We start from the raw sequence: 15,814 nt of genomic DNA, 5'->3' as shown, positions 1-15,814 counted from the left end.
CTGCTTTGTGGGGAATTAGGTCACTGTGTCACTGGAGAGATTGTGCTGACCATCTAATGTTGTCTTGCAGAAACATGCACCGATGTTCCAACGCATGGATGCATCCTCACTGCCACAGGATATTCTCTGCAGTGCCAAGGCTCTGCCGTTCCTGTCCCACAGTGCAGGATCTGCCCTGTAATTGTACATGTTGTGTGTGTGTGTGTGTGTGTGTGTGTGTGTGTGTGTGTGTGTGTGTGTGTGTGTGTGTGTGTGTGTGTGTGTGTGTGTGTGTGTGTGTGTGTGTGTGTACTCATATTAGCCCTGTATTTGTCTGATCTATTGATATTTTAATATAATTGATATACTATTATAGTTTTGTTAATATTTTGAATTAGATTTTATTTTCATATTTTCTGTTTTAATTTTAGTTGAGTTTTATCAATCTTGTTTTTTATATATATATAATGTAGTTTTTAGTATGTTTTTAGATTTAATTAACTCTTTCCCTGACATTTACGAGTTTTCTCGTCTTTTATTAGATAATGCTTCCCCTTTTTTGCGGCTTTCCGTTTTTTTTTTCACTGTTATAGGGTAGGGGGCGCTATTACGCATCTTCTGAAATAGAAATGAATCTCCTGATCAAAACACAGGAGAAGATGCAGAAACAAGCGATAGCACATCACATATGCGTATGTAAAATAACACGATCACCAACAATAAACAGCATAAAAATCAAAACTGAATAACGTTACTGAATAAAATGTCGACCCAGGACAAACTATATGACACTGCAAGCTTTGGGGGTGTTGACGGAAGTTATCTCTACCATCAATGTTCTGATCATCGGTCTGAATCTAATCCAGATGTAGTCTTTGACAAAAAAGCGCCATTTTCTCAGCTTTTTGCTCAAAATGTTGCTTTTTTTATGAAACTTACTCACATTCAAGTGTTGATAAAAAAAAATGCATGAAGCTAGAATAAAACTTTTTTTGTTTAAAAGCAAAGGGGCTGTTCTTTCTTTTGATATATTGCATGTTCAGATATTCATACATCAAAATATTCTGGGGGCCATAACATTTTGGTGAAAATGAAAAACGCTGGCGGGGAACAGACAACTTTTTCTTTTTTTAAAAACACTGCCGGGGAAAGAGTTAACTTATTTTGCACTTAAATGTAAACAAAATTAAATGTTAATTTTCAACAACAACAACATTAAAAATATATATATATTATATATTTTTTTTTTATTTCAAGTAATGATTGTTTTTGTTTTGATTTAAGTTTTAGCTAACCATAATAACCCTGGTCTGCACCTCTTTCCATAAGTTCTTTTAATTTTTCTGTATATGGTGCAATATTTAAAAGTATTAGAGGTACAATTATTTATTTATTTTATGATAAAGATTGACTTTTTTTTACATTACATACAATTAACCTAGCATGAAAAATAGCATCAAATATTTATATCCCCCTCTTAAAATCAAAAGTAAAAGGTATTTTTGATTTTATCCAACAACATGACATAAACTGTTGAACTGAATTGCCATTTTCAATTATTTACTCATTTCTGATCCCCCAAAACAAACCTTATTTGGTGACACATTTCTGGTGCATACCAACATGAGCAAAATTGACAAGTTTATCTGTTGTTTATTCAGCACTAGAGGTGGGTTTGTGGCACTGAGTCCCATCTCCCCTCAAGATCTCTTCATGCAGCCCTTGGGCCAAGACAGCATGGAGGAGAGGGAGGAATACCAACACCACTATCACCTCCAGAGCATGGTAGGAGAAACTAAATCCTAATTAACAAACAAATGCATATCATCTCAGACATATTGGCACAGTAAGCCTTGACTTGTCTTGCATTTTATTCATTGTTTTACATATGTGCATACCTCATAGCTACTTTGTTTTGTGAAACATTCAAATTCACTATCTATTTAAAATTCTTAAACAGTATGTGAATTCAAGCTCATGCTCAATTTTTAATTCCATGACGGTTTATGAATAATTCAGGTTATAAAACAGTTACAAAAGGTGATAGGGTCGGAATACCCCACACAGCCAAGGTCACTGATCCATTTGTGAAAGTTTTAGGAATATAAAGGTGGAACAAAATATTCTGAATCTATTTTGAGATGTGATTGGCAAAGCACAGACTTTGATTGAGACTGTGTCTGAGACTGTGGGTAGTGTGTATGCTTATGTAGGCAACTAAAAAAACAACAGTGGTCCAAGCAAAATAATTGACTCTGGGTTGTTAAATTGCTAATTCAAATGTCCATTGTCAGTTATGTGCTAAAAGTTTATTTTGTGAATTTGAACTAAAAGTCACAAAAAGTCACATATATTTTTCTAATGTTTTTAAGATGTCTGGCAATGGTTTGTCAGATTTTCAAAAGCGAGTAGATTCGTTTAAGCTATTATAAAAATGTTCACCGCAAGAGATATAATCAACACTGTCCAGATTTTATCAAAAGGCCACGCTATATGTAAATTACTTAATTAATTGAGTGGCTGCCACTCTAAAGCATAAAGAACTTATTTTCCCCAGCATAAGAAAAAAAAATCATGCTTTGGTAAATCTTAATCATGAGATAAAAATTGGGCTGACGTCTAATCTATCATGAAGTCATCTGCATGGACATTACTTCTCTGGTTCACAACCTTGCATGATACTTTTCCTGACTCATTTTCTTCTCATATTTTGCAGCTTTATTGCCATCCCTTTATTATTTGCCTTCTAGCCTTGTAAAGGAAGAGATTTTAAAGAGTTGTTTTTTTAAGGTTCAGAAGGGTGTATTGATGTGGTTTCTCGAGGTTAGACACTAGGTCAAGATAACATCCATCACTTATATAACCAGTGATCAGTTATACAGTCTTTCTGTGCTCTTATCTGTATTCTTATTTTCTTCCCTTCTTGGTAGCTTTTTCTTTGCCTCTCTTCCATGAACTGTGATATAATGCTAGATGTCTTAAGAGATTTTAAGTTGGTTTCTGTTTGAAACTCTTTTGTGCAAGAGCGCTTGTGAGTACGCCCAGTATGTGTGGCTTCTGCATTGAAACGCTCTAAACTCTCTCTGAGTTGCTTATGCGTAATGGCTCTATGTTGTGCTTATGGTGCTTCACTCTTGCCACTTTACTTTTCTTCTACTCTATCTTTTTGAATACAAAAATATCTTTTAATGAAGAGTTGTTCCCAATTTGCTTCTAAAAGTGTATAAGATTAGCCAGGTTGTTACATTAGAATAATTACATTGTCCACTTCTGATGGTGGATAAAACGAATGGGCATTTGGTACAATGATATTTAGACCTGCTCAGTATTTTTTTTTTGTAAGGATTGAATGTCTCTTCCTCCTCCCCGTTTTTTCTCTCTCTAACTGCGTAGGTGCCAGAGCACAAAGAATTTAGCAGAGTGATGTGTCCCAGTAGCATGCAGGCCGATCCTCTGCAAGTGCCAGGGAGAGGCGTCTCTATCCGAGCCTCTTCCATGACTCGCCTGGAGGTAGAGCCACAGGTACTACCTGTGTTAGCATAGCCTGCACTGTGGTTAGCATCAGTGTTGGCGTTGGTCCCAAAGAGGGAATGGAAGAAGTGGGTAGAAAGGTGTAGTTTGTGATTTGATGGGACTGTAATGGCTCACCCTGTTGGAAAATCAAAAAATTCTGATTTGAGTGGTAACATGTTTATGTAGTCATGCCTCTGAAAATATTAATATGAAATTATAGTGTTTAAAATATTAATTATGGTAAAATGTTTCTAATTTTAATATTGGTGTATGTAAATATATTTAAATTATTTAAATATTAAAGTAATATAAATGTGTAATACAAGCCCTTGTCGTGTGAGTGTGAAGGAAGGAGACCGGGGTCAGCTGGCTGAGACTCGTGGGTATTTTATTTAATAACTCAAAGCTCTGGCGCCACATGCGCACGTCGAACACAAATCTCATTCACAGTTTCAAAATACTCGATCAGGTTTGTCTTTCACAAAGACCTCTTCCCATTTCCCACGAGACCTCAGCCCTTCTCTCTCCTCGATTGCTGGTTCCAGTCTGCTTTATACGGTCTCCCCACGCCAATTACTGCAACGAGACACAGGTGTCAGTCATTTTACACTTGACCTACTTACCGCCGCTCGTCTCTCACTCGTCACAGACCTCGCTGAACCACGCCTCCCCCGCCACATACCCCCACCGCTCGACTCAGGCCGGGGAGCCATCCGGCCTGCAGCCCCCCCCCCCCCCCCCCCCCCCATTCCTAGAGAGGAAGTCAGCCATAGCCATCTGCACCCCCTGCCTGGGGATCACCTTGAACTTAAAAGGCTGTAAAGCTAGATTCCAACGGGTGATCCGCGCGTTGGTGTCTTTCATGCGGTGGAGCCACTGCAGGGGCGCGTGGTCCGAACAGAGGGTGAACTCCCACCCCAGGAGGTAATAGCGAAGAGTGAGGACCGCCCATCTGATGGCCAAACTCTCCTTCTCTATGGTGCTGTACTTAGTTTCTCTTTTTGAGAGCTTACAACTAATGTACAGCACCGGGCGGTCCTCCCGCTCCACCTCCTGGGACAGGACAGCGCCCAGCCCCCTGTCCGACGCATCAGTCTGCAAAAGAAAAGGGAGAGAGAAATTAGGAGAGTGCAGGAGCGGACCGCCACACAGAGCAGCCTTAACTTGGGTAAAAGCCTGTTGGCACTGCTCCGTCCACTGGACCGTATCTGGTACCTCCTTTTTAGTGAGGTCAGTCAGCGGGCTGGTGAGTTCCGAATAGTCAGGAATAAACCTTCTGTAATATCCCGCCAGCCCCAGGAACTGCCTCACCTCCTTTTTGGACTTAGGTCTGGGACAGGTTGCAATTGCTGCTGTCTTGTCAATTTGGGGACGCACCTGCCCATGACCCAAGTGTAAGCCCAGATACCTTACCTCCACCCGCCCAACTGCACACTTCCTCGGGTTGGCCGTTAACCCCGCCGTCTCAGCGCCCCGAGGACGGCCCTCAAATGCTCCACATGCCGCCGGCATATGGAGCATGGGGTCGCAGAATTCTGTCCATGAGCCGCTGAAACGTGGCCGGGGCCCCGAACAACCCGAAAGGAAGTGTCACAAATTGGTGTAACCCGAACGGCGTGGTGAAGGCTGTTTTTTCTTTGGACATGGGACAAGGGGATCTGCCAATATGCTTTCGTTAAGTCCAGCGTCGAATAAAAACAAGCCGTGCCTAACCGATCAAGCAGCTCGTCAGTCCGCGGCATTGGATAAGCGTTGAATTTTGACAATGCATTCACCCTGCGATAGTCCACACAAAACCGTACCGATCCGTCCGTTTTAGGAACTAAAACTATCGGGCTTGCCCAGTCACTGTGGGACTCCTCAATTACTCCCATCTCCAGCATTGCCTCTAATTCCGTCTGAACCACTTTTTTTTTTGTGTTCAGGCAATCTGTATGGCCGGCCGCGAACCACCACTCCCGGCTCTGTCTCAATATGGTGCTGGATCAGATTAGTACGACCAGGCAGGGGTGAAAACACATCTGCAAATTCTTTTTGTAACCTTGTGATGTCAGCGAGCTGCGAGGGCGAGAGGTGATCTCCCCCCGAGGCCAGGGCGAGAGATTTCCCTTTGATGATCGCTTCTGGCCCGAGATCCTCCTCTCCACTCACTGCCATTCGCAAGCAACACTGACTCCATTTTTTTAGGAGGTTGAGGTGGTAAATTTGCTGTGAATCACCCCTGTCTGTCCGTACAACCTCATAATTGAGATCCCCTATCCGCTGTGTGACCTCAAAGGGTCCTTGCCACTTCGCTAACAATTTAGAGCTGGAGGTTGGTAGTAAAATGAGCACTTTATCTTCCGGTGCGAACTATCGAAGCTTAGTTCCCCTGTTATACAGCCGGCTTTGTCTGTCCTGAGCCTGAAGCAAATTCTCCATAGAGAGCCGCCCCAGTGTATGGAGTTTTGCTCTCAGGTCCATGACATACTGAATTTCATTTTTGCTATCTGAGCGTCCGTCCTCTCAAGTTTCTTTTAGGATGTCTAACACCCCACGGGACTGACGTCCAAAAAGAAGCTCAAAGGGGGAAAACCCCGTGGAGGCTTGCGGGACCTCTCGCACGGCGAATAAGAGGGGTTCTAGCCACCTGTCCCAATTTTTCGCGTCTTCTTGTACGAATTTACGAATCATTGTTTTCAACGGGCGATTAAATCATTCGACCAGTCCGTCCGTTTGTGGGTGATAGACACTGGTACGCACCGATTTAATGCCCAATAATTCATATAATTCGCTTAACGTGCGTGACATAAACGCGGTGTCTTGGTCCGTGAGAATTTCTTTCGGGATTCCCGTTCCAGGGGAAAGTCATCGCGACTGGAGAGGTTTAACCTCGCCAAGCCGCTCGGTTCCTCTGAAACAGTTCCGCTGGGTCCAGGAACACCCTCTCCAACCTGAGCGCGCGCCCCCCTTCCCCGCCTTTTCTTTTTCCCAGAGGCATCCGTTGTTAAACATCCCAACAATTGTTTAAAAGCTGGCCAATTCATTCCCAAAATTAACGGATGCCGGAGGTACGGGCTGACTACGACCTCCACACAATGATTTTGTCCCCTGAATTTAATAGTGATGGCTTTTAAGGGGTAGTCCACTATATCCCCATGCACACACCTCACCTTAACCATGCGGCCCGTATCCAATGCCCCGGACTGTATCAGGCTTGATGGATGGAGGTCTGGTTACAACCTGAATCCACCAAGGCCTGATAGGTACCCCCCTTAATACTCACAGGTATGTGGTATAGCCCGGCTTGATCTGGGGCGGCCTGCGGAACGTCCGGAATCCGGACCAGTGTCCCAACCTCCATGACCGGGCAGCGGTCCACGAAATGGCCCGGATCCCCGCAACGCCAACAGGCCGGCCCAGGCTTCCCCGCCGCTCTAGTGGCAGGAAGCGGGTCAAGGAATTGGCGTGGGGAGAGCGCAGGAACCGCGTCGAGCCCTTCAGGGTGTCCCGGCCCCCCTCCCCTGACGGATCCTAGCGACCAGGCTGGGCCCTCGGCTCCAGCCTTCCAGCGGGGAGGTGCGCTCGGAGGTCCATTGGAGCGGGTCCTGGGGAAAGGAACGGGTTTAGGGGAATGGAGAGAGAGACAGGGGGAGAGAGAGAGACAGATGGCAGGGGTTCGCCGAAACCCGGAGCACGTCGCCAGTTGATCCTCCGCCAGTTGGATGGCAAGATCCAGCGACGCCGGCCGGTGGCACTGGACCCACTGGGCAGTCCTCTTCAGCAACCTGGAGACGAACTGTTCCAGCACCACCTGGTCGATGATGGCCTCAGCGTCGCTTCCTCCAGCCAACAGCCATTTGCGGCATGAGTTCCTGGAGCTGCTGCGCCAAGACAAAGGGTCGGCCTGCTTCCGCAAGTTCCAGCGAACAGAAGCGTTGACGACGTTGCTCAGGGTTGAGGCCGACACTTTGGAGAATGGCTCGTTTTAAATCGGTGTATACCAGGAGGTTCTGGACGGGCAGTTGTTGAGCAGCCTTCTGGGCTTCCCCCGACAGCAGCGGAATCAGCCGAACCGGCCAGCTGGTTGATGGCCACTCACATGCCTCAGGTCCAAGAAGGCCTCACAACTCACATGCCGTTTTCTCGAACAGGTCCAAGAAGGCCTCAGGATCATCGGAGGTTCCCATCTTCGTCAGAGACATGAGAGCGGCTGGGTTGGAGCTGGGGAAAGCCCGCTCCGTCCGAACCTCGCGGTCCAGCAAGCTCCGGAACAGCTCGCGGTCCGCCTGCTGGGCTTGAATCAGGGCTTGGAACCGACCTTCCTGATCCACCCGCCAGTCCAGCAGGGCTTGGCGGTTCTCTTGATGCAGTCCCGCGAGCGATGTAATGATGTCCGCAAATGGCGTCCTCGATGTTGCTGACGGAGTTTGCATCTTTGGCGGCGGCGTTCTCCTTCCTTCCCGGGTTTTCGGCACCAGTGTAATACAGGGCCTTGTCGTGTGAGTGTGAAGGAAGGAGACCGAATTTTATTTAATAACTCAAAGCTCTGGTGCCACATGCGCACGTCAAACACAAATCTCATTCACAGTTTCAAAATACTCGATCAGGTTTGTCTTTCACAAAGACCTCTTCCCATTTCCCACGAGACCTCAGCCCTTCTCTCTCCTCGATCGCTGGTTCCAGTCTGCTTTATACGGTCTCCCCACGCCAATTACTGCAACGAGACACAGGTGTCAGTCATTTTACACTTGACCTACTTACCGCCGCTCGTCTCTCCACTCTCTCTCTCTCGTCGCAGACCTCGCTGAACCACGCCTCCCCCGCCACAAAATGTTATTGGTATAATATTAATGTATAAAATAAAAAGTGTTAATGTTATATATGCTTTAAATATGGTAAAATATTTTAGACGGTTGATTAAATGGTGTGCTAAAGGTCAACCTGGTTAGAACTAGTGGTTTCATTTAGTGGGAACCTATGGTGCAAGCAGCTACCAAATCCAATCACTTTAACCTGCTTGACCAACTTTTTCTTGCAGGGAATGTTAGGAGGTGGTGGTTGCCTTTGTTAGAACTCAGTTCAGAAACTCATTTCATTCACATTGTTTAGTGTTATGTCACTATGCACGGTTTCAAAGAGAGAGAGTGTATAAGTATTAAACCATAACATGACTTTGTTTCGTTTTTTGTGTCTGTGTTTGGCCGTTTGTTGATGCGTGTGTGCTCCTGGGGGTTGTATGTGTGTTTTGTGTGTTTTTGTGTTTTGCACATGTACAGCAGGTATCTTCAGAGAGCAAACTGATGAAGCGTTCATTCTCCACGATTGGTGATCAGTGTGTGAATGGTGACTGGCAGGAAGAGTTTTCTCTGGAAAGGGTGAGCCCTGACCGACTGGAGAGACCCAGACAAAGAAGCTTCAGAGGTGAGTTTGCAGTAGGGCTGTCAGAAGCGTGGGTACTGAAGTACCATGTTAATACTAAATTTGTAAAAACTTAATGATACAGGTCTTTTGAATGATATCGGACTTTGAGGATATCTCTGTGAGGATTCCCAGGTCAAGGCCACATTTATATCTGTGTTTTGTGTCTGCACATGTCTCAACATATGCTTATGTTTGTGCATGTGCAGCTGTCAGATCAAACCTGCGGGAGCCAGTGGACAAGGAGAGAGGGCGGTCTAAAGAGCGAAGACACCTGCTGTCTCCAGACGTGTCTCGATGCAACTCAGAGGAAAGGAGTCAGTCCCAGGAGAGACGCCACTCTCGGTCACCCAGTGAAGGCAGGAAGCACATCACCCTCAGACAGGTGAGGACACAAACACATGCACTTTTACCCAGCAGAATATTTTGTGTTTTCTTGGGTAAGCAAACATATTACTAATGCAAAGTCTGTGGTCGGTAAGATATTTGTTTCCCACAAAAATCACCAAATCAGCACATTGGAATGATTTCTGAAGGATCATGTGACACTGAAGACTGGAATAACGGCCGCCCTCTCCATTCATCACCTAATTTGTTTCTTTTTCTTTTTGTCTGTGTATTTACCTACAATCCTATAGGGAAATAGTTCAAGCAGCCAAATTCCCTCCACTTCTGATTCAGGGACGCCTCGAGGGCGTCGGCAACTCCCACAGACACCTTCTCGTCCTCGGCCCCACATCTCCTACTCTCCTTTAGTGTGCCGTGCCAATCCTGAGCTGGGGGAGGCTCGGTCAAGGGCCAAGTCCTCAGAGGAAGGGGAGGAGCCAACCGGGACTGGTCCTGGCACCGCCATAGCCCACTCCACCCCTCAACGATACATCTCGGAGCCATACTTGACACTGCAGGAGGACGTTAACAGTCCGGACTCAACCGGTGTGGAGGAGACTCTCACTTTCGAGGCTGCCATAGCAACCAGCCTGGGCCGCTCCAACACCATCAGTTCTGCCCCACAACTACGTCACACCTGGCAGGTGCCTAATGGACATTTACGTAAACGACTAGGACAAGCCACGTCTGGGACGTCAGGCTGTGAGCTTCTCAGTGACACTGATGAGGATGATCGGTGTTAGGGGTGTGTAGAAGATTCTGTGTTACCGTACGGAGTGGATTGATGCCTCTGGACTTTGTGCCTCAATCTAAGGAAAAATATGCCTATGTATGTTTATTTGTGTATCTGTGAATGTGGAGTCTGATCAGAGTTGTGTAATCCTCTCAGAAGAACCGTACTAAAGATCTGAAGATCACAGCCTGCCTGTGGTTAAATGGAAACATTCTGAAATGATCAGCAGTCCTAGTATGAGCACACTGAGGTTAAAGATCAGGTTTGTGCCCTTACACTTTCTCTGGACCCACCTCGCAGATCAAGCACAGGCTAATGCAGATGAATCCAAACTCGTCATTAGGATTCGGGCCATGCCCGAACACACTCAGGTTTCCAAACCTGCCTAAACATTTTGAGACGTCCCATCAGCAGAATACCTGTATAATGCCGATAAGGACAGCGTGTTCAAACAGTGTTTACATAGTCCTTTCCCAGCATGGTATACAGAAACATACATGTGGATGCCATTTCTTTTTAATTTGTAGAGGCTGATGGGCAGAGAACAGATGCGTAATCAGGGCTTTGACATCCTGATTGTTCTGCTACCTGTCACTGGTTCATTTAGGAGGTACACACACACATACAATCCAGTACACACACTCAGAGCGCATGCAGTGATGTTCAGTCTGTCCATGACGAGAGGTAAATACCCCTTTAACTACATATTGTAATAATGACTGACATTCCGTGAAGGTAACAGGGACTTGAAGGACCTGATCAATTGTGCATGACGTTTAATGCAAGTGGATCCAGGTGAAATCCTGGCCTTTAACAATAGAGTCTATATGGAGGACTCGTGTACCATATGTAAATATTACAAATCCGGTATATGTACTGAGAAGTCTTCAAGCCATGTTTTCAGTAAAGAACCCAAATTGTCTTAAAGATGTTATCTTTTGTGACACGATGACCAATCCATGTCCTTTTCACTAGTAATGCAAACTATTTGAAATTGACATGATTAGACTTATCATTTCATTCTTAACCAGCTGATTTTTCTTGGCCCTTAAGAAATCTCTTAAAAGTCTTTCTTTGGGTGAATCTCACAAAGCCTGTCTGAGTCATTATTTCACCCCAAAACCAAGAGGAAAAAAAAGCAATTATATTTTGCATATAATTCCTGTTTTAATACCATTATGAATATTTGCTTTGTAACATATTATGTTGTGTGCAGTAAATAGAATACAAAAGTAAAATGGGTTGCTTCAAAATGCAAAAACATATTTAGAAGTATTTATGTTGTAAAATCTCATTAGAATAATATTATCAATTATAAAACTGTACAAAGTTCTGGATGCATTGCAGTAATGATAATTTGAAGGAAAATTGTCAGGAAAATAAATGTAAATGCAAATAATCTTAATTGTACAAAAATAGGTTTCCTTGCTTCCTATGCAAATTATCATTTCAAAAAACAACAAAATGTTGGGTATAATATGACTTGAACATGTTTTAGTGTGATTCATCCCTCAAGCACTATTAATAGAATAGGAAAGCAATTACAATGAGCGTTTGTTGCCTTTGGGTTCATTTGTAATGTTTACTGTGAATTTCCATTTATAGTTTGGCTTAGAAACTGAGTCCTGTAGTTTAAATTGACGGCAAGCATCAACTCCCTCTAATGTGCTTGGCCTAGCAGAAATGCTGCTCTTATGAATCCATTTGTAGAATTTCTAAATGTACGTTTAGCCCGAATGTGGGTGAGTTGCGATTGAAATGTAGCTGTAGGAAACGGGCATAACGTTTAAAATTATACTTTAGAGTATTGTAGCGGAAATATGGAACAATTGTATTGGTCACCCAACATGCCACTTCAGACCAGCCTCCTCTCTCAATTCCCCTCAAAAACTGCAAAGAAAAAAAGCATTTTTATTTCAAAAAAACATCTTTGGTTAGTTTCTGTATATCCAGCATCTTAATAAAAAACATTTTAAGATCAGTTGCCCTTCAAGAGAATTTCTGTATCATGTGCTGTGTTGTAATTTGTTTTCTTGACATGTTCCTGAATGTGAATAGAGAGTATTTGATACTTGTTCTACGTGACCTACTGGGGGTCGCTGCCTTGTGAATTATATGAAATAAAAAAATACCCGTTGCAGCTGAGTCTCATCTTCCTAAATCTCGATGTTCTGTGGTTTGTTTAACAGTTTGTATATGATGCTGTGCGATGTGTCAGTGGTTAGAGTTGATTCTGTGCTCTAGCATATTGCTCTAAGGGTGTTGAAAACTATTTCTTTATGGCTCTTTTGGCAGTATCACGTTTATTTATAAGCTCAATTTCTAACTGTGAGATTCTCTATAGCGCTTCAGTAGCGTGTTGTGGATGGTGATTTACTGCTGCTGTCTATATTTTGCCTGTCCCACTTTCGTGGAAGCCCAACCATCTGTTTTTCTGTAGAAACAAAAAGCGAGAATGCCCACGACGTGCAAAATATATAGTCTTAGACTGTAAGGATAATTTTAGAAACATTTCTGAGGAAAAAGATACCGCTGATCCCACGATAGATAAATAGACAGACAGACCGCTCATATTTTCCAACCTGACATTTTCTTATGACCTCAGTTTCTATACAACATGAATGATCCTGTCCCACTGCAATAGTACATTAAAACAGCCTTGACTCTAAACTCTTACTGACCCAACTGACCTCCGTGCTCATGGGTGGAGACAGATGGAAATATTGTACCAGGGTTTGACCATATAGAGATATCTCACTAGCAGGTGAAGCGTTCTGCCTTTGATGCTCATGGATGAGTGAAGCCAAGATCTCCATATAGAGCTGAACCTGTTCCAGGTGCTGCCAGTCTGTCTGTTACATCAGGTCAACATATGAGGGAGCTGAGGCGAGACAGACCATCTGCTGATAAAATCACTAAACCAATACATACACACGTCTGTTTGTTTGTATATAGTAGGAGCTGTCACATTTTAAGAAGGGACAACATCATAGTAAACATTTTTCTTTTAGCCAGAGTAGCAGTCAAAAATCCATAAATATCAGCATTGGAAGAAGGCTACTTTCATGCCTCACAGTCACTTTGTGTAATGAGTCTTTCTAAACAATATCCTTGGTGACAGATGACCTATGAATTAAATGATGTGTATTTTTATTTACAGATAATACGGTCTATTCATTTTTTTGTAATTGAAGATGAAAATTCTGTTTGTTTGGATTTGACATGAAAGTGAGACTTTTTTCCCCAGTGACATTCTTTTACTGAATGTACTTTTCAGTTCTGTGGTAAACCTAACATTAGTATGTGAGCTGAAGCTGAAGCTGGGTAGGGAAAGCATCACTCTGTGTATATAACAGCAGTAGGCTACTTTGATTCATCACAGATCTAAAAGTATTCTTCTGTACTGACGCAGACTGATGAAATGCCTCTGCTATATTTAGGGAAGAGGCAGTGTGTTATTTGTAATAATCGGTTGCGCACAGCCCCGATACTTATATTTTTCTTAAGTGCATTGGTATTGTGTGTGTGTGTGTGTGTGTGTGTGTGTGTGTGTGCGTGCGTGCGTGCGTGCGTGCGTGCGTGCGTGCAGGTTCTCTGATGAGGTGCACCTGCACCTCTCAAACTTACTTTCATCACCACCTGGATCTGTTGATACATACTGTATGAGACATAAAGACACTCTACCAAAGTAAATATTTTATCTCTATTATTGTTCATCATCATTATAATTCATTCCAGACTAGAATTTTTCTATCTCATAATTCATAGCACCAATGTACCCCTGTTATAGACATGCACATGTGAAAGACAGATAATGATGGATCCAGTATTGATTTTATTTATTTTATAAATGCTGTATCCCATAATAATAACACCAATTTATCATCAACATAGTATCATTGTTATGGGCATACATGTGTAAACAACAGATAATAAAGGCTAGAGTATTTCATTTTTTTTTTTTTTTATTCATTTATTATACCTTTTTATGTTTCTACTGTGTTTTAAAAAAAAATTTACAACCACTTAAATTCACATTTGCATTCTAGTGTTCATTAAAAGTATATTTCCACTGAACATCCTCTCAGTGTGGGGTTAATTTGACAACATTTGCAACAGTTATTTTGACTGGAATGTGTGATGATACTGTTTAACCACCACCTCTACAATTCTCTAGAGATATAAAATTTGTTGTTGAACCACATATTTGTGTTCATATTTTCAGTGGTGTCGTATTTGGACAGGACCTGACTGATTAATACTGAGTAGAGAATGTCTTCTAGACCAATCATACCGCTGAGAGGAGCCAAACAGCCATGCCTCATACCCTTTACTGTAAGTTAGACACTTCTATAAACACCTTGTCACATTCCTCACTGGGATCATACAGTGTGAATAGAACAGACACGCACGCATATGCTTAGGAAAAAGAACTATAGTGATAAGACTATGCTTGGGGTGAATATGATTCATTGCACACTGGAGATCAAAATTTAGTTGCATGCTTTCTATCTAACAGAACTAAACAAGAAATCACTAATATCATTATAAGGCACTGGTTGAATAAACTGTATGTTTTAACGAAGGATCTGCAATCTAATGCTCATCAATGTAACATTTGATCTGTTATTGATCCTGTTAAAAGATCCTGTACAGAAGTGCTTAAGGGCCCAGGGTATATGTTGTGGTGGTGACCCTTCCTTACTTTTGGTTCGTGTGGGAGGTGTTATGATCCCTCTTCATCAGGGGCATAGTGAGGGTCTGAACTCATTTCCTCCCGTTTCTAGTGGGATCTACATCGCTTATGGAGTGAGTGTGTATGGCACTGCCCATTTCTGGCATTTCTCCAGGTCCAGGTCTGTTTTAGTGCTGTCCAGGGGTCAAAAACTGACCATACCTCCTTCTGAAGCGCTCACAGACCGGCCTGCCCCCCCGAAGCCATGCAGGACTCTGAAACTCTGCTCAAACTTCTCTACTGCGTAGTAAGTGTTTCTTCCTATCCTCTTATCCACAGCAAATGCTTGAAAGTAAATTGACTTTTACTCATTTAGCAGATTTTCTTTTTATTGTTTGTAGAATAGTTGTTTTATTTCTGCATTGGCACATAAAATCAGGCTCTTGGTTTTAGTACTTTTGTCTTGGCAAGCAGAGGTGAACGAGTCTCTCCATCTGTATTTTGATGTGGTTTGAGCACGCTGTGCATTCTGTGTGTTTGATCGACCCAGACCAGGCCTGAGGCCCTCGTGACGAGGACAGGAAGAGGCTTTCACAAACCAGAGCTAAACCTCCAAATCCAAGAGAATATCACACTTTTGCTTGTCTTTCTTTTTAGAATAAACTCGATGTAACACTAGTTATACTAGTTATGCTAGTTGAAAAATTATATATAAAAAAAATGTGGTCTAATCCGAGGGTGCTTTTGGAAAACATTTTAAAATAATTTATTCATAGTGGCCAAAAGTGATGTCCGACCTACAAGTTCGATTAAATCAAATTTTTCAATATTTTCAATTTGATGAAAGAACAAAACACTTACTTGGTTAAGGTATTTATCTGACACAATTATTTGGTAAATAAGTCACTCTACAGCTACAGGTTTTTATTTTACTATGCAAAAATAATTCATGGAACAACAAAAGCTCACAGGAAAAAGCATATATTTACTACGACAAAATCGGTTATTAATATTTTGTTGGTTCTCTCTTGTTTTTGCATTTGTTCATAATTTCTTTGTATGACAGCATGGCCAAAAATCTCATTGCATAATCACAAATGAAAGCATGACTACGCAATATGCTTACA

The 15,814-nt window shown here is 42.8% G+C and overlaps 1 protein-coding gene across 1 annotated transcript in view; it reads left to right on the top strand.

The window, feature by feature from the left end:
• cacna1ea (calcium channel, voltage-dependent, R type, alpha 1E subunit a) overlaps positions 1–11,994 on the top strand; it is a 186,714-nt gene extending 174,720 nt beyond the window's left edge. Inside the window, exons 44-49 of the mRNA XM_077222712.1 lie at positions 71–177; positions 1,641–1,764; positions 3,373–3,501; positions 8,754–8,895; positions 9,102–9,277; positions 9,531–11,994. Of these exons, the coding sequence (XP_077078827.1) occupies positions 71–177; positions 1,641–1,764; positions 3,373–3,501; positions 8,754–8,895; positions 9,102–9,277; positions 9,531–10,022 (1,170 nt within the window). The 3' untranslated portion in view covers positions 10,023–11,994. The remainder of the gene's footprint in view (positions 1–70; positions 178–1,640; positions 1,765–3,372; positions 3,502–8,753; positions 8,896–9,101; positions 9,278–9,530) is intronic.
• Positions 11,995–15,814: the final 3,820 nt, after the last annotated feature.

The sequence above is a fragment of the Siphateles boraxobius genome, unplaced genomic scaffold (genome assembly GCF_051911475.1).
Source record: "Siphateles boraxobius isolate OS27281-9 unplaced genomic scaffold, OSU_SipBor_1 9, whole genome shotgun sequence".
NCBI lineage: Eukaryota > Metazoa > Chordata > Actinopteri > Cypriniformes > Leuciscidae > Siphateles > Siphateles boraxobius.
The sequence above is the reverse complement of the archived record's forward strand: the minus strand, read 5'-3'. Positions and strand labels throughout refer to the sequence as shown.